This window comes from Heptranchias perlo, unplaced genomic scaffold, assembly GCF_035084215.1.
Source record: "Heptranchias perlo isolate sHepPer1 unplaced genomic scaffold, sHepPer1.hap1 HAP1_SCAFFOLD_200, whole genome shotgun sequence".
In the NCBI taxonomy this organism is placed as follows: Eukaryota; Metazoa; Chordata; class Chondrichthyes; order Hexanchiformes; family Hexanchidae; genus Heptranchias; species Heptranchias perlo.
The window spans coordinates 418400-443420 of NW_027139216.1; the positions used below are offsets into that span (position 1 = coordinate 418400).

Here is a 25021-nt window from a genome sequence, read left to right on the forward strand (position 1 = left end):
TACCCCTAGATCTGTGTATCTGTACCCTTTGATCTGTGTATCTGCACCCTTTGATCTGTGTATCTGTCCTCCTGGATCTGTGGATCTGGACCCCTGGATCTGTGCATCTGGACTCCTGGATCTGTGTATCAGGATCCCTGGATCTGTGTATCTGTTTATCTGTACCCCTAGATCTGCGTATCTGTACTCCTGGATCTGTGTATCTGGACCCCTGGATCTATGAATCTGCACCCATAGCTCTCTGTATCTGCAGCCCTAGATCTGTGTATCTGTAACCCTAGATCTGTGTATCTGTAACCCTAGATCTGTGTATCTGTAACCATGGAGTTCTGTATCTGCACCCCGAGATCTCTGTATCTGTACCCCTGGATCTCTGTATCTGTACCCCTGGATCTCTGTATCTGTACCCCTGGATCTCTGTATCTGTACCCCTGGATCTCTGTATCTGTACCCCTGGATCTCTGTATCTGTACCTCTGGATCTCTGTATCTATACCCCTGGATCTCTGTATCTGTACCCCTGGGATCTCTGGATCTGTTCCCTGCATTCTCTGCATCTGTACCCCTAGATCTCTGTATCTGTAGACATGGTTCTGTGTATCTGTACCCCTTGATATGAGAATCTGGACCCATGGATCTGTGTATCTGTACCCCCAGATCTGTGTCTCTGCATCCCTTCATCTGTGTATGTGCACACCTAGATCTGTGTATCAGTCCCACTGGACCTGTGTATCTGTACCAATGGATCTGTGCATCTGTACCCCTAGATTTGTGTATCTGTACCTCTCGATCTCTGTACCCCTCTATCTCTGCATCTGTACCCCTCGATCTCTGCATCTGTACTCCTGGATCTCTGTATCTGTACCCCTGGATCTCTGTATCTGTACCCCTGGATCTCTGTATCTGTACCCCTGGATCTCTGTATCTGTACCCTTAGATCTCTGTATCTGTACCCCTAGATCTGTGTATCTGTCCGCCAAGATCTGTGTATCTGTCCTCCTAGATCTGTGGATCTGGATCCCCAGATCTGTGTATCTGTACCCTTCGATCTGTGTATCTGTCCTCCTGGATCTGTGGATCTGGATCCCTGGATCTGTGTATCTGGATCCCTGGATCTGTGTATCTGGATCCCTGGATCTGTGTATCTGGATCCCTAGATCTGTGTATCTGTAACCCGAGATCTGTGTATCTGTACCCATTGATCTGTGTATCAGTACCACTGAATCTGTGTATCTGTACCCCTAGATCTGTGTATCTGTCCTCCTGGATCTGTGTATCTGGATCCCGAGATCTGTGTATATGTACCCCTGGATCTGTTTATCTGTGTATCTGTACCCCTTGATCTGTGTATCTGTACCCCTAGATTTGTGTATCTGTACCACTGGATCTGTGTATCTGGACCCCTGGATCTATGTATCAGCACCCATAGCTCTCTGTATCTGTTCCCTTGATCTGTGTACCTGTACCTCCAGATCTGTATAGCTGTACCCCAGATCTGTGTATCTGTACCCCTCGATCAGTGTATCTGTACCCCTCGATCAGTGTATCTGTACCCCTCGATCTGTGTATCTGTACCCCTCGATCAGTGTATCTGTACCCCTCGATCTGTGTATCTGTACCCCTCGATCTGTGTATCTGTACCCCTCGATCTGTGGATCTGTACCCCTCGATCTCTGTATCTGTACCCCTCGATCTGTGTATCTGTACCCCTCGATCTGTGTCTCTGTACCCCTCGATCTGTGTATCTGTACCCCTCGATCTGTGTATCTGTACCCCTCGATCTGTGTATCTGTACCCCTCGATCTGTGTATCTGTACCCCTCGATCTGTGTATCTGCACCCCTGTATCTGTGGATCTGTACCTCTGGATCTGTGGATCTGTACCCCTAGATCTCTGTATCTGTGCCCCGAGATCTCTGTATCTGTACCCCTGGATCTCTGTATCTGTACCCCTGGATCTGTGTATCTGGATCCCGAGATCTGTGTATATTTACCACTGGATCTGTTTATCTCTGTATCTGTACCCCTAGAACTCTGTATCTGTACTCCTGGATCTCTGTATCTGTAACCATGGATCTGTGTATCTGTAACCATGGAGTTCTGTATCTGCACCCCGAGATCTCTGTATCTGTACCCCTGGATCTCTGTATCTGTACCCCTGGATCTCTGTATCTGTACCCCTGGATCTCTGTATCTGTACCCCTGTATCTCCGGATCTGTATCCCTTGATCTCTGTATCTGTACCCCCAGATCTCTGTATCTGTACCCCTCGATCTCTGTATCGGTACCCCTGGATCTCTGTATATGTACCCTTGGATCTCTGTATCTGTACCCCTCGATCTGTGTAACTGTTCTCCCAGATCTGTGTATCTGTCCTCCTAGATCGGTGCATCTGTACCCCTAGATCTGTGTATCTGTACCCCTAGATCTGTGTATCTGTACCCCTAGATCTGTGTATCTGTACCCTTTGATCTGTGTATCTGCACCCTTTGATCTGTGTATCTGTCCTCCTGGATCTGTGGATCTGGACCCCTGGATCTGTGCATCTGGACTCCTGGATCTGTGTATCAGGATCCCTGGATCTGTGTATCTGTTTATCTGTACCCCTAGATCTGCGTATCTGTACTCCTGGATCTGTGTATCTGGACCCCTGGATCTATGAATCTGCACCCATAGCTCTCTGTATCTGCAGCCCTAGATCTGTGTATCTGTAACCCTAGATCTGTGTATCTGTAACCCTAGATCTGTGTATCTGTAACCCTAGATCTGTGTATCTGTAACACTAGATCTGTGTATCTGTAACCCTAGATCTGTGTATCTGTAACCCCAGATCTGTGTATCTGTAACCCTAGTTCTGTGTATCTGTAACCCTAGATCTGTGTATCTGTAACCCTAGATCTGTGTATCTGTAACCCTAGATCTGTGTATCTGTCCTCCTGGATCTGTAGATCTGGACCCCTGGATCTGTGGATCTGGACCCCTGGATCTGTGTATCTGGATCCCTAGATCTGTGTATATGTACCCCTGGATCTGTTTATCTGTGTATCTGTACCCCTTGATCTGTGTATCTGTACTCCTGGATCTCTGTATCTGTAACCATGGATCTGTGCATCTGTAACCATGGAGTTCTGTATCTGCACCCCGAGATCTCTGTATCTGTACCCCTGGATCTCTGTATCTGTACCCCTGGATCTCTGTATCTGTACCCCTGGATCTCTGTATCTGTACCCCTGGATCTCTGTATCTGTACCCCTGGATCTCTGTATCTGTACCTCTGGATCTCTGTATCTATACCCCTGGATCTCTGTATCTGTACCCCTGGGATCTCTGGATCTGTTCCCTGCATTCTCTGCATCTGTACCCCTAGATCTCTGTATCTGTAGACATGGTTCTGTGTATCTGTACCCCTTGATATGAGAATCTGGACCCATGGATCTGTGTATCTGTACCCCCAGATCTGTGTCTCTGCATCCCTTCATCTGTGTATGTGCACACCTAGATCTGTGTATCAGTCCCACTGGACCTGTGTATCTGTACCAATGGATCTGTGCATCTGTACCCCTAGATTTGTGTATCTGTACCTCTCGATCTCTGTACCCCTCTATCTCTGCATCTGTACCCCTCGATCTCTGCATCTGTACTCCTGGATCTCTGTATCTGTACCCCTGGATCTCTGTATCTGTACCCCTGGATCTCTGTATCTGTACCCCTGGATCTCTGTATCTGTACCCTTAGATCTCTGTATCTGTACCCCTAGATCTGTGTATCTGTCCGCCAAGATCTGTGTATCTGTCCTCCTAGATCTGTGGATCTGGATCCCCAGATCTGTGTATCTGTACCCTTCGATCTGTGTATCTGTCCTCCTGGATCTGTGGATCTGGATCCCTGGATCTGTGTATCTGGATCCCTGGATCTGTGTATCTGGATCCCTGGATCTGTGTATCTGGATCCCTAGATCTGTGTATCTGTAACCCGAGATCTGTGTATCTGTACCCATTGATCTGTGTATCAGTACCACTGAATCTGTGTATCTGTACCCCTAGATCTGTGTATCTGTCCTCCTGGATCTGTGTATCTGGATCCCGAGATCTGTGTATATGTACCCCTGGATCTGTTTATCTGTGTATCTGTACCCCTTGATCTGTGTATCTGTACCCCTAGATTTGTGTATCTGTACCACTGGATCTGTGTATCTGGACCCCTGGATCTATGTATCAGCACCCATAGCTCTCTGTATCTGTTCCCTTGATCTGTGTACCTGTACCTCCAGATCTGTATAGCTGTACCCCAGATCTGTGTATCTGTACCCCTAGATCTGTGTAGCTGTACCTCCAGATCTGTATAGCTGTACCTCCAGATCTGTACAGCTGTACCCCAGATCTGTGTATCTGTACCCCTAGATCTGTGTATCTGTACCTCTAGATCTGTATATCTGTTCCACTAGATCTGTATATCTGTTCCACTAGATCTGTATATCTGTACCACTGGATCTCTGTATCTGTAGACATGGATCTGTGTATCTGTACCCCTAGATCTGTGTATCTGTACCTCTAGATCTGTATATCTGTACCACTAGATCTCTGTATCTGTAGACATGGATATGTGTATCTCTATCCCTCGATCTGTGTATCTGCACGCATGGATCTCTGTATCTGTATCCCTCGATCGTTGTATTTGTACCCCTCGATCTGTGTATCTGTACCCCTCGATCAGTGTATCTGTACCCCTCGATCTGTGTATCTGTACCCCTCGATCTGTGTATCTGTACCCCTCGATCTGTGTATCTGTCCCCCTCGATCTCTGTATCTGTCCCCCTCGATCTCTGAATCTGCACCCCTCGATCTCTGCATCTGTACCCCTCGATATCTGTATCTGTACTCCTGGATCTGTGTATCTGTACCCCTCGATCTGTGCATGTGTACCTCTAGATCTGTGTATCTGTACCCCTGTATCTGTGGATCTGTACCCCTGGATCTGTGGATCTGTACCCCTAGATCTCTGTATCTGTGCCCCTGGATCTGTGTGTCTGGATCCCTAGATCTGTGTATATGTACCCCTGGATCTGTTTATCTATGTATCTGTACCCCTTGATCTGTGTATCTGTACTCCTGGATCTCTGTATCTGTAACCATGGATCTGTGTATCTGTAACCATGGAGTTCTGTATCTGCACCCCGAGATCTCTGTATCTGTACCCCTGGATCTCCGGATCTGTATCCCTGGATCTCTGTATCTGTACCCCTCGATCTCTGTATCTGTACCGCTGGATCTCTGTATCTGTACCTCTCGATCTCTGCACCCCTCGATCTCTGTATCTGTACCCCTCGATCTCTGCATCTGTACTCCTGGATCTCTTTATCTGTACCCCTGGATCTCTGTATCTGTACCCCTGGATCTCTGTATCTGTACCCCTGGATCTCTGTATCTGTACCCTTAGATCTCTGTATCTGTACCCCTAGATCTGTGTATCTGTCCACCAAGATCTGTGTATCTGTCCTCCTAGATCTGTGGATCTGGATCCCTAGATCTGTGGATCTGGATCCCCAGATCTGTGTATCTGTACCCCTCGATCTGTGTATCTGTACCCCTCGACCTGTGTATCTGTCCTCCTGGATCTGTGGATCTGGACCCCTGGATCTGTGTATTTGGATCCCTAGATCTGTGTATCTGTACCCATTGATCTGTGTATCAGTACAACTGAATCTGTGTATCTGTACCCCTAGATCTGTGTATCTGTCCTCCTGGATCTGTGGATCTGGACCCCTGGATCTGTGTATCTGGATCCCTAGATCTGTGTATATGTACCCCTGGTTCTGTTTATCTGTGTATCTGTACCCCTTGATCTGTGTATCTGTACCCCTAGATTTGTGTATCTGTACCACTGGATCTGTGTATCTGGACCCCTGGATCTATGTATCAGCACCCATAGCTCTCTGTATCTGTTCCCTTGATCTGTGTACCTGTACCCCCAGATCTGTGTATCTGTATCTCCAGATCTGTGTAGCTGTACCTCCAGATCTGTATAGCTGGACCCCAGATCTGTGCATTTGTACCCCTAGATCTGTGTATCTGTACCTCTAGATCTGTATATCTGTTCCACTAGATCTGTATATCTGTACCACTGGATCTCTGTATCTGTAGACATGGATCTGTGTATCTGTACCCCTAGATCTGTGTATCTGTACCTCTAGATCTGTATATCTGTTCCATTAGATCTGTATATCTGTACCACTAGATCTCTGTATCTGTAGACATGGATCTGTGTATCTGTACCCCTAGATCTGTGTATCTGTACCTCTCGATCTGTATATCTGTTCCATTAGATCTGTATATCTGTACCACTAGATCTCTGTATCTGTACACCTAGATCTCTGTATCTGACCATAGACCTGTGTATCTGTACGGCTGGATATGTGTATCTCTATCCCTCGATCTGTGTATCTGCACGCATGGATCTCTGAATCTGCACCCATGGATGTGTGTATCTGTACCCCTCGATCTGTGTATCTGTACCCCTCGATCTGTGTATCTGTACACCTCGATCAGTGTATCTGTACCCCTCGATCAGTGTATCTGTACCCCTCGATCTGTGTATCTGTACCCCTCGATCAGTGTATCTGTACCCCTCGATCTGTGTATCTGTACCCCTCGATCTGTGTATCTGTACCCCTCGATCTGTGGATCTGTACCCCTCGATCTGTGTATCTGTACCCCTCGATCTGTGTATCTGTACCCCTCGATCTGTGTCTCTGTACCCCTCGATCTGTGTATCTGTACCCCTCGATCTGTGTATCTGTACCCCTCGATCTGTGTATCTGTACCCCTCGATCTGTGTATCTGTACCCCTCGATCTGTGTATCTGTACCCCTCGATCTGTGTATCTGCACCCCTGTATCTGTGGATCTGTACCTCTGGATCTGTGGATCTGTACCCCTAGATCTCTGTATCTGTGCCCCGAGATCTCTGTATCTGTACCCCTGGATCTCTGTATCTGTACCCCTGGATCTGTGTATCTGGATCCCGAGATCTGTGTATATTTACCACTGGATCTGTTTATCTCTGTATCTGTACCCCTAGAACTCTGTATCTGTACTCCTGGATCTCTGTATCTGTAACCATGGATCTGTGTATCTGTAACCATGGAGTTCTGTATCTGCACCCCGAGATCTCTGTATCTGTACCCCTGGATCTCTGTATCTGTACCCCTGGATCTCTGTATCTGTACCCCTGGATCTCTGTATCTGTACCCCTGTATCTCCGGATCTGTATCCCTTGATCTCTGTATCTGTACCCCCAGATCTCTGTATCTGTACCCCTAGATCTCTGTATCTGAACCCCTGGATCTCTGTATCTGTACCCCTCGATCTCTGTATCGGTACCCCTGGATCTCTGTATATGTACCCTTGGATCTCTGTATCTGTACCCCTCGATCTGTGTAACTGTTCTCCCAGATCTGTGTATCTGTCCTCCTAGATCGGTGCATCTGTACCCCTAGATCTGTGTATCTGTACCCCTAGATCTGTGTATCTGTACCCCTAGATCTGTGTATCTGTACCCTTTGATCTGTGTATCTGCACCCTTTGATCTGTGTATCTGTCCTCCTGGATCTGTGGATCTGGACCCCTGGATCTGTGCATCTGGACTCCTGGATCTGTGTATCAGGATCCCTGGATCTGTGTATCTGTTTATCTGTACCCCTAGATCTGTGTATCTGTACTCCTGGATCTGTGTATCTGGACCCCTGGATCTATGAATCTGCACCCATAGCTCTCTGTATCTGCAGCCCTAGATCTGTGTATCTGTAACCCTAGATCTGTGTATCTGTAACCCTAGATCTGTGTATCTGTAACCCTAGATCTGTGTATCTGTAACACTAGATCTGTGTATCTGTAACCCTAGATCTGTGTATCTGTAACCCTAGATCTGTGTATCTGTAACCCTAGTTCTGTGTATCTGTAACCCTAGATCTGTGTATCTGTAACCCTAGATCTGTGTATCTGTAACCCTAGATCTGTGTATCTGTCCTCCTGGATCTGTGGATCTGGACCCCTGGATCTGTGGATCTGGACCCCTGGATCTGTGTATCTGGATCCCTAGATCTGTGTATATGTACCCCTGGATCTGTTTATCTGTGTATCTGTACCCCTTGATCTGTGTATCTGTACTCCTGGATCTCTGTATCTGTAACCATGGATCTGTGCATCTGTAACCATGGAGTTCTGTATCTGCACCCCGAGATCTCTGTATCTGTACCCCTGGATCTCTGTATCTGTACCCCTGGATCTCTGTATCTGTACCCCTGGATCTCTGTATCTGTACCCCTGGATCTCTGTATCTGTACCCCTGGATCTCTGTATCTGTACCTCTGGATCTCTGTATCTATACCCCTGGATCTCTGTATCTGTACCCCTGGGATCTCTGGATCTGTTCCCTGCATTCTCTGCATCTGTACCCCTAGATCTCTGTATCTGTAGACATGGTTCTGTGTATCTGTACCCCTTGATATGAGAATCTGGACCCATGGATCTGTGTATCTGTACCCCCAGATCTGTGTCTCTGCATCCCTTCATCTGTGTATGTGCACACCTAGATCTGTGTATCAGTCCCACTGGACCTGTGTATCTGTACCAATGGATCTGTGCATCTGTACCCCTAGATTTGTGTATCTGTACCTCTCGATCTCTGTACCCCTCTATCTCTGCATCTGTACCCCTCGATCTCTGCATCTGTACTCCTGGATCTCTGTATCTGTACCCCTGGATCTCTGTATCTGTACCCCTGGATCTCTGTATCTGTACCCCTGGATCTCTGTATCTGTACCCTTAGATCTCTGTATCTGTACCCCTAGATCTGTGTATCTGTCCGCCAAGATCTGTGTATCTGTCCTCCTAGATCTGTGGATCTGGATCCCCAGATCTGTGTATCTGTACCCTTCGATCTGTGTATCTGTCCTCCTGGATCTGTGGATCTGGACCCCTGGATCTGTGTATCTGGATCCCTGGATCTGTGTATCTGGATCCCTGGATCTGTGTATCTGGATCCCTAGATCTGTGTATCTGTAACCCGAGATCTGTGTATCTGTACCCATTGATCTGTGTATCAGTACCACTGAATCTGTGTATCTGTACCCCTAGATCTGTGTATCTGTCCTCCTGGATCTGTGTATCTGGATCCCGAGATCTGTGTATATGTACCCCTGGATCTGTTTATCTGTGCATCTGTACCCCTTGATCTGTGTATCTGTACCCCTAGATTTGTGTATCTGTACCACTGGATCTGTGTATCTGGACCCCTGGATCTATGTATCAGCACCCATAGCTCTCTGTATCTGTTCCCTTGATCTGTGTACCTGTACCTCCAGATCTGTATAGCTGTACCCCAGATCTGTGTATCTGTACCCCTAGATCTGTGTATCTGTACCTCTAGATCTGTATATCTGTTCCACTAGATCTGTATATCTGTTCCACTAGATCTGTATATCTGTACCACTGGATCTCTGTATCTGTAGACATGGATCTGTGTATCTGTACCCCTAGATCTGTGTATCTGTACCTCTAGATCTGTATATCTGTACCACTAGATCTCTGTATCTGTAGACATGGATATGTGTATCTCTATCCCTCGATCTGTGTATCTGCACGCATGGATCTCTGTATCTGTATCCCTCGATCGTTGTATTTGTACCCCTCGATCAGTGTATCTGTACCCCTCGATCTGTGTATCTGTACCCCTCGATCTGTGTATCTGTCCCCCTCGATCTCTGTATCTGTCCCCCTCGATCTCTGAATCTGCACCCCTCGATCTCTGCATCTGTACCCCTCGATATCTGTATCTGTACTCCTGGATCTGTGTATCTGTACCCCTCTATCTGTGCATGTGTACCTCTAGATCTGTGTATCTGTACCCCTGTATCTGTGGATCTGTACCCCTGGATCTGTGGATCTGTACCCCTAGATCTCTGTATCTGTGCCCCTGGATCTGTGTGTCTGGATCCCTAGATCTGTGTATATGTACCCCTGGATCTGTTTATCTATGTATCTGTACCCCTTGATCTGTGTATCTGTACTCCTGGATCTCTGTATCTGTAACCATGGATCTGTGTATCTGTAACCATGGAGTTCTGTATCTGCACCCCGAGATCTCTGTATCTGTACCCCTGGATCTCCGGATCTGTATCCCTGGATCTCTGTATCTGTACCCCTCGATCTCTGTATCTGTACCGCTGGATCTCTGTATCTGTACCCCTCGTTCTCTGTATCGGTACCCCTGGATCTCTGTATATGTACCCTTGGATCTCTGTATCTGTACCCCTCGTTCTCTGTATCGGTACCCCTGGATCTCTGTATATGTACCCTTGGATCTCTGTATCTGTACCCCACGATCTGTGTAACTGTCCTCCTCGATCTGTGGATCTGGACCCCTTGATCTGTGCATCTGTTCCCTAGATCTGTGTACTTGTACCCCCAGATCTGTGCATCTGTACCCCAAGATCTTTGTATCTGTACCCCTAGATCTGTGTATCTGTACCCCTAGATCTGTGTATCTGTACCCCTAGATCTGTGGATCTGTACCCCTAGATCTGTGTATCTGTACCCCTAGTTCTGTGTATCTGTACCCCTAGATCTGTATATCTGTACCCCTAGATCTGTGTATCTGTACCCCTAGATCTGTGTATCTGTACCCCTAGATCTGTGTATCTGTACCCCTAGTTCTGTGTATCTGTACCCTTTGATCTGTGTATCTGCACCTTTTGATCTGTGTATCTGTCCTCCTGGATCTGTGGATCTGGACCCCTGGATCTGTGTATCTGGATCCCTAGATATGTGTATCTGTTTATCTGTACCCCAAGATCTGTGTATCTGTACTCCTGGATCTGTGTATCTGCACCCATAGCTCTCTGTATCTGTAGCCCTAGATCTGTGTATCTGTAACCCTAGATCTGTGTATCTGTACCCCTGGATCTCTGTATCTGTACCCCTGGATCTCTGTATCTGTACCCCTGGATCTCTGTATCTGTACCCCTGGATCTCTGTATCTGTACCCCTGGATCTCTGTATCTGTACCCCTAGATCTGTGACGCTCGCAGGGTGACGCTCGCAGGGCGACGCTCGCAGGGTGACGCTCGGAGGGCGACGCTCGGAGGGCGACGCTCGGAGGGCGACGCTCGCAGGGCGACGCTCGGAGGGCGACGCTCGCAGGGTGACGCTCGCAGGGTGACGCTCGCAGGGTGACGCTCGCAGGGTGTCGCTCGCAGCGTGTCGCTCGCAGGGTGACGCTCGGAGGGCGACGCTCGGAGGGTGATGCTCGGAGGGCGACGCTCGCAGGGTGACGCTCGCAGGGTGACGCTCGCAGGGTGACGCTCGGAGTGTGACGCTCGGAGGGTGACGCTCGCAGGGTGACGCTCGGAGGGTGACGCTCGGAGGGTGACGCTCGCAGGGTGTCGCTCGCAGGGTGACGCTCGGAGTGCGACGCTCGGAGGGCGACGCTCGCAGGGTGACGCTCGCAGGGTGTCGCTCGCAGGGTGACGCTCGCAGGGTGACGCTCGGAGGGTGACGCTCGGAGGGTGACGCTCGCAGGGTGACGCTCGCAGGGTGTCGCTCGCAGGGTGACGCTCGCAGGGTGTCGCTCGCAGGGTGACGCTCGCAGGGTGACGCTCGGAGGGTGACGCTCGGAGGGTGACGCTCGGAGGGTGACGCTCGGAGTGTGACGTTCGCAGGGTGACGCTCGGAGGGTGACGCTCGGAGGGTGACGCTCGCAGGGTGTCGCTCGGAGGGCGACGCTCGGAGGGTGACGCTCGCAGGGTGACGCTCGCAGGGTGACGCTCGGAGGGTGACGCTCGCAGGGTGACGCTCGCAGGGTGACGCTCGCAGGGTGACGCTCGGAGGGTGACGCTCGCAGCGTGTCGCTCGCAGGGTGACGCTCGCAGGGTGACGCTCTGAGGGCGATGCTCGGAGGGTGACGCTCGCAGGGTGACGCTCGCAGGGTGACGCTCGGAGGGTGACGCTCGCAGGGTGACGCTCGGAGGGTGACGCTCGCAGGGTGACGCTCGCAGGGTGACGCTCGCAGGGTGTCGCTCGCAGCGTGTCGCTCGCAGGGTGACGCTCGCAGGGTGACGCTCGGAGGGCGACGCTCGGAGGGTGACGCTCGCAGGGTGACGCTCGGAGGGTGACGCTCGCAGCGTGTCGCTCGCAGGGTGACGCTCGCAGGGCGACGCTCGGAGGGCGACGCTCGGAGGGCGACGCTCGCAGGGCGACGCTCGGAGGGCGACGCTCGGAGGGCGACGCTCGCAGGGCGACGCTCGCAGGGCGACGCTCGCAGGGCGACGCTCGCAGCGTGTCGCTCGCAGGGTGACGCTCTCAGGGTGACGCTCGCAGGGTGTCGCTCGCAGGGTGACGCTCGCAGGGTGACGCTCGGAGGGTGACGCTCGGAGGGTGACGCTCGGAGGGCGACGCTCGCAGGGCGACGCTCGCAGGGCGACGCTCGCAGGGCGACGCTCTCAGGGCGACGCTCGCAGGGCGTCGCTCGCAGGGCGACGCTCGCAGGGTGACGCTCGGAGGGCGACGCTCGGAGGGCGACGCTCGCAGGGTGACGCTCGGAGGGTGACGCTCGCAGGGTGACGCTCGGAGGGTGACGCTCGCAGGGTGACGCTCGCAGGGTGACGCTCGCAGGGTGTCGCTCGCAGGGTGACGCTCGCAGGGTGACGCTCGGAGGGTGACGCTCGCAGGGTGACGCTCGGAGGGTGACGCTCGCAGTCTGACGCTCGCAGGGTGTCGCTCGGAGGGTGACGCTCGCAGGATGACGCTCGCAGGGTGACGCTCGGAGGGTGACGCTCGCAGGATGACGCTCGCAGGGTGTCGCTCGGAGGGTGACGCTCGGAGGGTGACGCTCGCAGCGTGTCGCTCGCAGGGTGACGCTCGCAGGGTGACGCTCTGAGGGCGATGCTCGGAGGGTGACGCTCGCAGGGTGACGCTCGCAGGGTGACGCTCGGAGGGTGACGCTCTCAGGGTGACGCTCGCAGGGTGTCGCTCGCAGGGTGACGCTCGCAGGGTGACGCTCGCAGGGTGACGCTCGGAGGGTGACGCTCGCAGGGTGACGCTCGGAGGGTGACGCTCGCAGTGTGACGCTCGGAGGGTGACGCTCGGAGGGTGACGCTCGCAGGGCGACGCTCGCAGGGCGACGCTGGCAGGACGACGCTCGCAGGGTGACGCTCGCAGGGTGTCGCTCGCATGGTGACGCTCGCAGGGTGACGCTCGCAGGGTGACGCTCGGAGGGTGACGCTCGCAGGGTGACGCTCGCAGGGTGACGCTAGGAGGGTGACGCTCGCAGGGTGACGCTCGGAGGGTGACGCTCGCAGGGTGACGCTCGGAGGGTGACGCTTGGAGGGTGACGCTCGCAGGGTGACGCTCGCAGGGTGTCGCTCGCAGGGAGACGCTCGGAGGGCGACGCTCGGAGGGTGACGCTCGCAGGGTGACGCTCGCAGGGTGACGCTCGGAGGGTGACGCTCGCAGGGTGACGCTCGCAGGGTGACGCTCGGAGGATGACGCTCGGAGGGTGACGCTCGCAGCGTGTCGCTCGCAGGGTGACGCTCGCAGGGTGACGCTCTGAGGGCGACGCTCGGAGGGTGACGCTCGCAGGGTGACGCTCGCAGGGTGACGCTCGGAGGGTGACGCTCGCAGGGTGACGCTCGGAGGGTGACGCTCGCAGGGTGACGCTCGCAGGGTGTCGCTCGCAGCGTGTCGCTCGCAGGGTGACGCTCGCAGGGTGACGCTCGGAGGGCGACGCTCGGAGGGTGACGCTCGCAGGGTGACGCTCGGAGGGTGACGCTCGCAGCGTGTCGCTCGCAGGGTGACGCTCGCAGGGTGACGCTCGGAGGGCGACGCTCGCAGGGCGACGCTCGCAGGGCGACGCTCGCAGGGCGACGCTCGCAGGGCGACGCTCGCAGCGTGTCGCTCGCAGGGTGACGCTCGGAGGGCGACGCTCGGAGGGTGACGCTCGCAGGGTGACGCTCGGAGGGTGACGCTCGCAGGGTGACGCTCTCAGGGTGACGCTCGCAGGGTGTCGCTCGCAGGGTGACGCTCGCAGGGTGACGCTCGCAGGGTGACGCTCGCAGGGTGACGCTCGGAGGGTGACGCTCGGAGGGTGACGCTCGCAGGGTGACGCTCGGAGGGTGACGCTCGGAGGGTGACGCTCGCAGGGTGTCGCTCGCAGGGTGACGCTCGCAGGGTGACGCTCGGAGGGTGACGCTCGCAGGGTGACGCTCGGAGGGTGACGCTCGCAGGATGACGCTCGCAGGGTGTCGCTCGGAGGGTGACGCTCGGAGGGTGACGCTCGGAGGGTGACGCTCGGAGGGTGACGCTCGCAGGGCGACGCTCGCAGGGCGACGCTCGCAGGACGACGCTCGCAGGGCGACGCTCGCAGGGTGACGCTCTCAGGGTGTCGCTCGCAGGGTGACGCTCGCAGGGTGACGCTCGCAGGGTGACGCTCGCAGGGTGACGCTCGGAGGGTGACGCTCGCAGCGTGTCGCTCGCAGGGTGACGCTCGCAGGGTGACGCTCGGAGGGCGACGCTCGGAGGGCGACGCTCGCAGGGTGACGCTCGGAGGGTGACGCTCGCAGGATGACGCTCGCAGGGTGACGCTCTCAGGGTGTCGCTCGCAGGGTGACGCTCGCAGGGTGACGCTCGCAGGGTGACGCTCGCAGGGTGACGCTCGGAGGGTGACGCTCGCAGCGTGTCGCTCGCAGGGTGACGCTCGCAGGGTGACGCTCGGAGGGCGACGCTCGGAGGGCGACGCTCGCAGGGTGACGCTCGGAGGGTGACGCTCGCAGGATGACGCTCGGAGGGTGACGCTCGCAGGGTGACGCTCGCAGGGTGACGCTCGGAGGGTGTCGCTCGCAGGGTGACGCTCGCAGGATGACGCTCGCAGGGTGTCGCTCGGAGGGCGACGCTCGGAGGGTGACGCTCGCAGGGTGACGCTCGGAGGGTGACGCTCGCAGCGTGTCGCTCGCAGGGTGACGCTCGCAGGGTGACGCTCGGAGGGCGACGCTCGGAGGGCGACGCTCGCAGGGCGACGCTCGCAGGGCGACGCTCGCAGCGTGTCGCTCGCAGGGTGACGCTCGGAGGGCGACGCTCGGAGGGTGACGCTCGCAGGGTGACGCTCGGAGGGTGACGCTCGCAGGGTGACGCTCTCAGGGTGACGCTCGCAGGGTGACGCTCGCAGGGTGACGCTCGCAGGGTGACGCTCGCAGGGTGACGCTCGGAGGGTGACGCTCGCAGGGTGACGCTCGCAGGGTGACGCTCGGAGGGTGACGCTCGGAGGGTGACGCTCGCAGGGTGTCGCTCGCAGGGTGACGCTCGCAGGGTGACGCTCGGAGGGTGACGCTCGCAGGGTGACGCTCGGAGGGTGACGCTCGCAGGATGACGCTCGCAGGGTGTCGCTCGGAGGGTGACGCTCGGAGGGTGACGCTCGGAGGGTGACGCTCGGAGGGTGACGCTCGCAGGGTGACGCTCGCAGGGTGACGCTCGCAGGGCGACGCTCGCAGGACGACGCTCGCAGGGTGACGCTCTCAGGGTGTCGCTCGCAGGGTGACGCTCGCAGGGTGACGCTCGCAGGGTGACGCTCGCAGGGTGACGCTCGGAGGGTGACGCTCGCAGCGTGTCGCTCGCAGGGTGACGCTCGCAGGGTGACGCTCGGAGGGCGACGCTCGGAGGGCGACGCTCGCAGGGTGACGCTCGGAGGGTGACGCTCGCAGGATGACGCTCGGAGGGTGACGCTCGCAGGGTGACGCTCGCAGGGTGACGCTCGGAGGGTGTCGCTCGCAGGGTGACGCTCGGAGGGTGACGCTCGCAGGGTGACGCTCGCAGGGTGACGCTCGCAGGGTGTCGCTCGCAGCGTGTCGCTCGCAGGGTGACGCTCGCAGGGTGACGCTCGGAGGGCGACGCTCGGAGGGTGACGCTCGCAGGGTGACGCTCGGAGGGTGACGCTCGGAGGGTGACGCTCGGAGGGTGACGCTCGGAGTGTGACGTTCGCAGGGTGACGCTCGGAGGGTGACGCTCGGAGGGTGACGCTCGCAGGGTGTCGCTCGGAGGGCGACGCTCGGAGGGTGACGCTCGCAGGGTGACGCTCGCAGGGTGACGCTCGGAGGGTGACGCTCGCAGGGTGACGCTCGCAGGGTGACGCTCGCAGGGTGACGCTCGGAGGGTGACGCTCGCAGCGTGTCGCTCGCAGGGTGACGCTCGCAGGGTGACGCTCTGAGGGCGATGCTCGGAGGGTGACGCTCGCAGGGTGACGCTCGCAGGGTGACGCTCGGAGGGTGACGCTCGCAGGGTGACGCTCGGAGGGTGACGCTCGCAGGGTGACGCTCGCAGGGTGACGCTCGCAGGGTGTCGCTCGCAGCGTGTCGCTCGCAGGGTGACGCTCGCAGGGTGACGCTCGGAGGGCGACGCTCGGAGGGTGACGCTCGCAGGGTGACGCTCGGAGGGTGACGCTCGCAGCGTGTCGCTCGCAGGGTGACGCTCGCAGGGCGACGCTCGGAGGGCGACGCTCGGAGGGCGACGCTCGGAGGGCGACGCTCGCAGGGCGACGCTCGGAGGGCGACGCTCGGAGGGCGACGCTCGCAGGGCGACGCTCGCAGGGCGACGCTCGCAGGGCGACGCTCGCAGGGCGACGCTCGCAGCGTGTCGCTCGCAGGGTGACGCTCTCAGGGTGACGCTCGCAGGGTGTCGCTCGCAGGGTGACGCTCGCAGGGTGACGCTCGCAGGGTGACGCTCGGAGGGTGACGCTCGGAGGGCGACGCTCGCAGGGCGACGCTCGCAGGGCGACGCTCGCAGGGCGACGCTCGCAGGGTGTCGCTCGCAGGGTGACGCTCGCAGGGTGACGCTCGGAGGGCGACGCTCGGAGGGCGACGCTCGCAGGGTGACGCTCGGAGGGTGACGCTCGCAGGGTGACGCTCGGAGGGTGACGCTCGCAGGGTGACGCTCGCAGGGTGACGCTCGCAGGGTGTCGCTCGCAGGGTGACGCTCGCAGGGTGACGCTCGGAGGGTGACGCTCGCAGGGTGACGCTCGGAGGGTGACGCTCGCAGTCTGACGCTCGCAGGGTGTCGCTCGGAGGGTGACGCTCGCAGGATGACGCTCGCAGGGTGACGCTCGGAGGGTGACGCTCGCAGGATGACGCTCGCAGGGTGTCGCTCGGAGGGTGACGCTCGGAGGGTGACGCTCGCAGCGTGTCGCTCGCAGGGTGACGCTCGCAGGGTGACGCTCTGAGGGCGATGCTCGGAGGGTGACGCTCGCAGGGTGACGCTCGCAGGGTGACGCTCGGAGGGTGACGCTCTCAGGGTGACGCTCGCAGGGTGTCGCTCGCAGGGTGACGCTCGCAGGGTGACGCTCGCAGGGTGACGCTCGGAGGGTGACGCTCGCAGGGTGACGCTCGGAGGGTGACGCTCGCAGTGTGACGCTCGGAGGGTGACGCTCGGAGGGTGACGCTCGCAGGGCGACGCTCGCAGGGCGACGCTGGCAGGACGACGCTCGCAGGGTGACGCTCGCAGGGTGTCGCTCGCATGGTGACGCTCGCAGGGTGACGCTCGCAGGGTGACGCTCGGAGGGTGACGCTCGCAGGGTGACGCTCGCAGGGTGACGCTAGGAGGGTGACGCTCGCAGGGTGACGCTCGGAGGGTGACGCTCGCAGGGTGACGCTCGGAGGGTGACGCTCGGAGGGTGACGCTCGCAGGGTGACGCTCGCAGGGTGTCGCTCGCAGGGAGACGCTCGGAGGGCGACGCTCGGAGGGTGACGCTCGCAGGGTGACGCTCGCAGGGTGACGCTCGGAGGGTGACGCTCGCAGGGTGACGCTCGCAGGGTGACGCTCGGAGGATGACGCTCGGAGGGTGACGCTCGCAGCGTGTCGCTCGCAGGGTGACGCTCGCAGGGTGACGCTCTGAGGGCGACGCTCGGAGGGTGACGCTCGCAGGGTGACGCTCGCAGGGTGACGCTCGGAGGGTGACGCTCGCAGGGTGACGCTCGGAGGGTGACGCTCGCAGGGTGACGCTCGCAGGGTGTCGCTCGCAGCGTGTCGCTCGCAGGGTGACGCTCGCAGGGTGACGCTCGGAGGGCGACGCTCGGAGGGTGACGCTCGCAGGGTGACGCTCGGAGGGTGACGCTCGCAGCGTGTCGCTCGCAGGGTGACGCTCGCAGGGTGACGCTCGGAGGGCGACGCTCGCAGGGCGACGCTCGCAGGGCGACGCTCGCAGGGCGACGCTCGCAGGGCGACGCTCGCAGCGTGTCGCTCGCAGGGTGACGCTCGGAGGGCGACGCTCGGAGGGTGACGCTCGCAGGGTGACGCTCGGAGGGTGACGCTCGCAGGGTGACGCTCTCAGGGTGACGCTCGCAGGGTGTCGCTCGCAGGGTGACGCTCGCAGGGTGACGCTCGCAGGGTGACGCTCGCAGGGTGACGCTCGGAGGGTGACGCTCGGAGGGTGACGCTCGCAGGGTGACGCTCGGAGGGTGACGCTCGGAGGGTGACGCTCGCAGGGTGTCGCTCGCAGGGTGACGCTCGCAGGGTGACGCTCGGAGGGTGACGCTCGCAGGGTGACGCTCGGAGGGTGACGCTCGCAGGATGACGCTCGCAGGGTGTCGCTCGGAGGCTGACGCTCGGAGGGTGACGCTCGGAGGGTGACGCTCGGAGGGTGACGCTCGCAGGGTGACGCTCGCAGGGCGACGCTCGCAGAACGACGCTCGCAGGGCGACGCTCGCAGGGCGACGCTCTCAGGGTGTCGCTCGCAGGGTGACGCTCGCAGGGTGACGCTCGCAGGGTGACGCTCGGAGGGTGACGCTCGGAGGGTGACGCTCGCAGGGTGACGCTCGCAGGGTGACGCTCGCAGCGTGTCGCTCGCAGGGTGACGCTCGCAGGGTGACGCTCGGAGGGCGACGCTCGGAGGGCGACGCTCGCAGGGTGACGCTCGGAGGGTGACGCTCGCAGGATGACGCTCGGAGGGTGACGCTCGCAGGGTGACGCTCGCAGGGTGACGCTCGGAGGGTGTCGCTCGCAGGGTGACGCTCGCAGGATGACGCTCGCAGGGTGTCGCTCGGAGGGCGACGCTCGGAGGGTGACGCTCGCAGGGTGACGCTCGGAGGGTGACGCTCGCAGCGTGTCGCTCGCAGGGTGACGCTCGCAGGGTGACGCTCGGAGGGCGACGCTCGGAGGGCGACGCTCGCAGGGCGACGCTCGCAGGGCGACGCTCGCAGCGTGTCGCTCGCAGGGTGACGCTCGGAGGGCGACGCTCGGAGGGTGACGCTCGCAGGGTGACGCTCGGAGGGTGACGCTCGCAGGGTGACGCTCTCAGGGTGACGCTCGCAGGGTGACGCTCGCAGGGTGACGCTCGCAGGGTGACGCTCGCAGGGTGACGCTCGGAGGGTGACGCTCGCAGGGTGACGCTCGCAGGGTGACGCTCGGAGGGTGACGCTCGGAGGGTGACGCTCGCAGGGTGTCGCTCGCAGGGTGACGCTCGCAGGGTGACGCTCGGAGGGTGACGCTCGCAGGGTGACGCTCGGAGGGTGACGCTCGCAGGATGACGCTCGCAGGGTGTCGCTCGGAGGGTGACGCTCGGAGGGTGACGCTCGGAGGGTGACGCTCGCAGGGTGACGCTCGCAGGGTGACGCTCGCAGGGCGACGCTCGCAGGACGACGCTCGCAGGGTGACGCTCTCAGGGTGTCGCTCGCAGGGTGACGCTCGCAGGGTGACGCTCGCAGGGTGACGCTCGCAGGGTGACGCTCGGAGGGTGACGCTCGCAGCGAGTCGCTCGCAGGGTGACGCTCGCAGGGTGACGCTCGGAGGGCGACGCTCGGAGGGCGACGCTCGCAGGGTGACGCTCGGAGGGTGACGCTCGCAGGATGACGCTCGGAGGGTGACGCTCGCAGGGTGACGCTCGCAGGGTGACGCTCGGAGGGTGTCGCTCGCAGGGTGACGCTCGCAGGGTGTCGCTCGCAGGGTGACGCTCGCAGGGTGACGCTCGGAGGGTGACGCTCGCAGGGTGACGCTCGGAGGGTGACGCTCGCAGGATGACGCTCGCAGGGTGTCGCTCGGAGGGTGACGCTCGCAGTGTGTCGCTCGCAGGGTGACGCTCGCAGGGTGACGCTCGCAGGGTGACGCTCGCAGTGTGTCGCTCGCAGGGTGACGCTCGCAGGGTGACGCTCGCAGGGTGACGCTCGCAGGGTGACGCTCGCATGGTGACACTCGGAGGGTGACGCTCACAGCGTGTCGCTCGCAGGGTGACGCTCGCAGGGTGACGCTCGGAGGGCGACGCTCGGAGGGCGACGCTCGCAGGGGACGCTCGGAGGGTGACGCTCGCAGGATGACGCTCGGAGGGTGACGCTCGCAGGGTGACGCTCGCAGGGTGACGCTCGGAGGATGTCGCTCGCAGGGTGACGCTCGCAGGTTGTCGCTCGCAGGGTGACGCTCGCAGGGTGACGCTCGGAGGGTGACGCTCGCAGGGTGACGCTCGGAGGGTGACGCTCGCAGGGTGACGCTCGCAGGGTGACGCTCGGAGGGTGACGCTCGGAGGGTGACGCTCGCAGGGTGACGCTCGGAGGGCGACGCTCGGAGGGCGACGCTCGCAGGGCGACGCTCGCAGGGCGACGCTCGCAGGGCGACGCTCGGATGGTGACGCTCGCAGGGTGACGCTCGCAGGGTGACGCTCGGAGGGTGACGCTCGCAGCGTGTCGCTCGCAGGGTGACGCTCGCAGGGTGACGCTCGGAGGGCGACGCTCGGAGGGCGACGCTCGCAGGGTGACGCTCGGAGGGGGACGCTCGCAGGATGACGCTCGGAGGGTGACGCTCGCAGGGTGACGCTCGCAGGGTAACGCTCGGAGGGTGTCGCTCGCAGGGTGACGCTCGCAGGGTGTCGCTCGCAGGGTGACGCTCGCAGGGTGACGCTCGGAGGGTGACGCTCGCAGGGTGACGCTCGGAGGGTGACGCTCGCAGGATGACGCTCGCAGGTTGTCGCTCGGAGGGTGACGCTCGCAGGGTGACGCTCGGAGGGTGACGCTCGCAGGATGACGCTCGCAGGGTGTCGCTCGGAGGGTGACGCTCGCAGGATGACGCTCGCAGGGTGACGCTCGCAGGGTGACGCTCGCAGGGTGTCGCTCGCAGGGTGTCGCTCGGAGGGTGACGCTCGCAGGGTGTCGCTCGCAGGGTGACGCTCGCAGGGTGACGCTCGGAGGGTGACGCTCGCAGGGTGACGCTCGCAGGGTGTCGCTCGGAGGGTGACGCTCGCAGGGTGACGATCGCATGGTGACGCTCGCAGGGTGTCGCTCGCAGGGTGTCGCTCGGAGGGTGACGCTCGCAGGGTGTCGCTCGCAGGGTGACGCTCGCAGGGTGACGCTCGGAGGGTGACGCTCGCAGGGTGACGCTCGCAGGGTGTCGCTCGCAGGGTGACGCTCGCAGGGTGACGCTCGCAGGGTGACGCTCGCAGGGTGACGCTCGCAGGGTGACGCTCGGAGGGTGTCGCTCGCAGGGTGACGCTCGGAGGGTGTCGCTCGGAGGGTGACGCTCGCAGGGTGACGCTCGCAGGGTGACGCTCGCAGGGTGACGCTCGGAGGGTGACGCTCGCAGTGTGTCGCTCGCAGTGTGTCGCTCGCAGTGTGACGCTCGCAGGGTGACGCTCGCAGGGTGACGCTCGGAGGGTGACGCTCGCAGGGTGTCGCTCGGAGGGTGACGCTCGCAGGGTGACGCTCGCAGGGTGACGCTCGCAGGGTGACGCTCGCAGTGTGTCGCTCGCAGGGTGACGCTCGCAGGGTGACGCTCGCAGGGTGACGCTCGCAGGGTGACTCTCGGAGGGTGACGCTCGCAGCGTGTCGCTCGCAGGGTGACGCTCGCAGGGTGACGCTCGGAGGGCGACGCTCGGAGGGCGACGCTCGCAGGGTGACGCTCGGAGGGCGACGCTCGCAGGATGACGCTCGGAGGGTGACGCTCGCAGGATGACGCTCGGAGGGTGACGCTCGCAGGGTGACGCTCGCAGGGTGACGCTCGGAGGGTGTCGCTCGCAGGGTGACGCTCGCAGGTTGTCGCTCGCAGGGTGACGCTCGCAGGGTGTCGCTCGGAGGGTGACGCTCGCAGGATGACGCTCGCAGGGTGACGCTCGCAGGGTGACGCTCGCAGGGTGTCGCTCGCAGGGTGTCGCTCGGAGGGTGACGCTCGCAGGGTGTCGCTCGCAGGGTGACGCTCGCAGGGTGACGCTCGGAGGGTGACGCTCGCAGGGTGACGCTCGCAGGGTGTCGCTCGGAGGGTGACGCTCGCAGGGTGACGCTCGCAGGGTGACGCTCGCAGGGTGTCGCTCGCAGGGTGTCGCTCGGAGGGTGTCACTCGCAGGGTGACGCTCGCAGGGTGACGCTCGCAGGGTGACGCTCGCAGGGTGTCGCTCGGAGGGTGACGCTCGCAGGGTGACGCTCGCAGGGTGACGCTCGCAGGGTGACGCTCGCAGGGTGACGCTCGCAGGGTGTCACTCGCAGGGTGTCGCTCGGAGGGTGTCGCTCGCAGGGTGACGCTCGCAGGGTGACGCTCGCAGGGTGTCGCTCGCAGGGTGACGCTCGGAGGGTGTCGCTCGGAGGGTGACGCTCGCAGGGTGACGCTCGCAGGGTGACGCTCGCAGGGTGTCGCTCGCAGGGTGACGCTCGCAGGGTGACGCTCGGAGGGTGACGCTCGCAGGGTGTCGCTCGCAGGGTGTCGCTCGCAGGGTGACGCTCGCAGGGTGACGCTCGGAGGGTGTCGCTCGCAGGGTGACGTTCGCAGGGTGACGCTCGCAGTGTGTCGCTCGGAGGGTGACGCTCGCAGGGTGACGCTCGCAGGGTGACGCTCGCAGGGTGACGCTCGCAGGGTGTCGCTCTGAGGGTGACGCTCGCAGGGTGACGCTCGGAGGGTGACGCTCGCAGGGTGACGCTCGGAGGGTGACGCTCGCAGGGTGTCGCTCGGAGGGTGACTCTCGCAGGGTGTCGCTCGGAGGGTGACGCTCGCAGGGTGACGCTCGCAGGTTGTCGCTCGCAGGGTGACGCTCGGAGGGTGTCGCTCGCAGGGTGACGTTCGCAGGGTGACGCTCGCAGTGTGTCGCTCGGAGGGTGTCGCTCGCAGGGTGACGCTCGCAGGGTGACGCTCGCAGGGTGACGCTCGGAGGGTGTCGCTCGGAGGGTGACGCTCGCAGGGTGACGCTCGCAGGGTGACGCTCGCAGGGTGACGCTCGCAGGGTGACGCTCGCAGGGTGTCGCTCGGAGGGTGACGCTCGCAGGGTGACGCTCGGAGGGTGACGCTCGCAGGGTGTCGCTCGGAGGGTGACTCTCGCAGGGTGTCGCTCGGAGGGTGACGCTCGCAGGGTGACGCTCGCAGGGTGACGCTCGGAGGGTGACGCTCGCAGGGTGACGCTCGGAGGGTGACGCTCGCAGGGTGACGCTCGGAGGGTGACGCTCGGAGGGTGTCGCTCGGAGGGTGACGCTCGCAGGGTGACGCTCGCAGGGTGACGCTCGCAGGGTGACGCTCGGAGGGTGGACGCTCGCAGGGTGTCGCTCGCAGGGTGGACGCTCGCAGGGTGACTCTCGCAGGGTGTCGCTCGGAGGGTGACGCTCGCAGGGTGACGCTCGCAGGGTGACGCTCGCAGGGTGTCGCTCGCAGGGTGTCGCTCGGAGGGTGACGCTCGCAGGGTGACGCTCGCAGGGTGACGCTCGCAGGGTGTCGCTCGCAGGGTGACGGTCGCAGGGTGACGCTCGCAGGGTGACGCTCGCAGGGTGACGCTCGGAGGGTGACGCTCGCAGGGTGACGCTCAGAGGGTGACGCTCGCAGGGTGACGCTCGGAGGGTGACGCTCGCAGGGTGACGCTCGGAGGGTGACGCTCGGAGGGTGTCGCTCGCAGGGTGACGCTCGGAGGGTGACGCTCGGAGGGTGGACGCTCGCAGGGTGTCGCTCGCAGGGTGGACGCTCGCAGGGTGACTCTCGCAGGGTGTCGCTCGGAGGGTGACGCTCGCAGGGTGACGCTCGCAGGGTGACGCTCGCAGGGTGTCGCTCGCAGTGTGTCGCTCGGAGGGTGACGCTCGCAGGGTGACGCTCGCAGTGTGACGCTCGGAGGGTGACGCTCGCAGGGTGACGCTCAGAGGGTGACGCTCGCAGGGTGACGCTCGGAGGGTGACGCTCGGAGGGTGTCGCTCGCAGGGTGACGCACGCAGGGTGACGCTCGCAGGGTGACGCTCGCAGGGTGACTCTCGCAGGGTGACGCTCGCAGGGTGACGCTCGCAGGGTGATGCTCGCAGGGTGACTCTCGCAGGGTGACGCTCGCAGGGTGACGCTCGCAGGGTGACGCTCGCAGGGTGACGCTCGGAGGGTGACGCTCGCAGGGTGACTCTCGCAGGGTGTCTCTCGCAGGGTGACGCTCGCAGGGTGACGCTCGCAGGGTGACGCTCGCAGGGTGACGCTCGGAGGGTGACGCTCGCAGGGTGACGCTCGCAGGGTGACGCTCGGAGGGTGACGCTCGCAGGATGACGCTCGCAGGGTGTCGCTCGGAGGGTGACGCTCGCAGGATGACGCTCGCTGGGTGACGCTCGCAGGGTGACGCTCGCAGGGTGTCGCTCGCAGGGTGTCGCTCGGAGGGTGACGCTCGCAGGGTGTCGCTCGCAGGGTGACGCTCGCAGGGTGACGCTCGGAGGGTGACGCTCGCAGGGTGACGCTCGGAGGGTGACGCTCGCAGGGTGACGCTCGCAGGGTGTCACTCGGAGGGTGACGCTCGCAGGGTGACGCTCGCAGGGTGACGCTCGCAGGGTGTCGCTCGCAGGGTGTCGCTCGGAGGGTGTCGCTCGCAGGGTGACGCTCGCAGGGTGACGCTCGCAGGGTGACGCTCGGAGGGTGTCGCTCGGAGGGTGACGCTCGCAGGGTGACGCTCGCAGGGTGACGCTCGCAGGGTGACGCTCGCAGGGTGTCGCTCGCAGGGTGACGCTCGCAGGGTGACGCTCGGAGGGTGTCGCTCTGAGGGTGACGCTCGCAGGGTGACGCTCGCAGGGTGA

The 25021-nt window shown here is 60.7% G+C and overlaps 1 protein-coding gene across 1 annotated transcript in view; it reads right to left on the reverse strand.

The window, feature by feature from the left end:
* Positions 1-25021, reverse strand: part of LOC137310041 (pneumococcal serine-rich repeat protein-like) — a gene marked incomplete at its 5' end in the record, with an annotated part of 143496 nt that overhangs the window by 64145 nt on the left and 54330 nt on the right. The window contains 5 exons of the mRNA XM_067978006.1: positions 12140-12574; positions 13806-14002; positions 16458-16718; positions 18146-18314; positions 20511-20861. Of these exons, the coding sequence (XP_067834107.1) occupies positions 12140-12574; positions 13806-14002; positions 16458-16718; positions 18146-18314; positions 20511-20861 (1413 nt within the window). The remainder of the gene's footprint in view (positions 1-12139; positions 12575-13805; positions 14003-16457; positions 16719-18145; positions 18315-20510; positions 20862-25021) is intronic.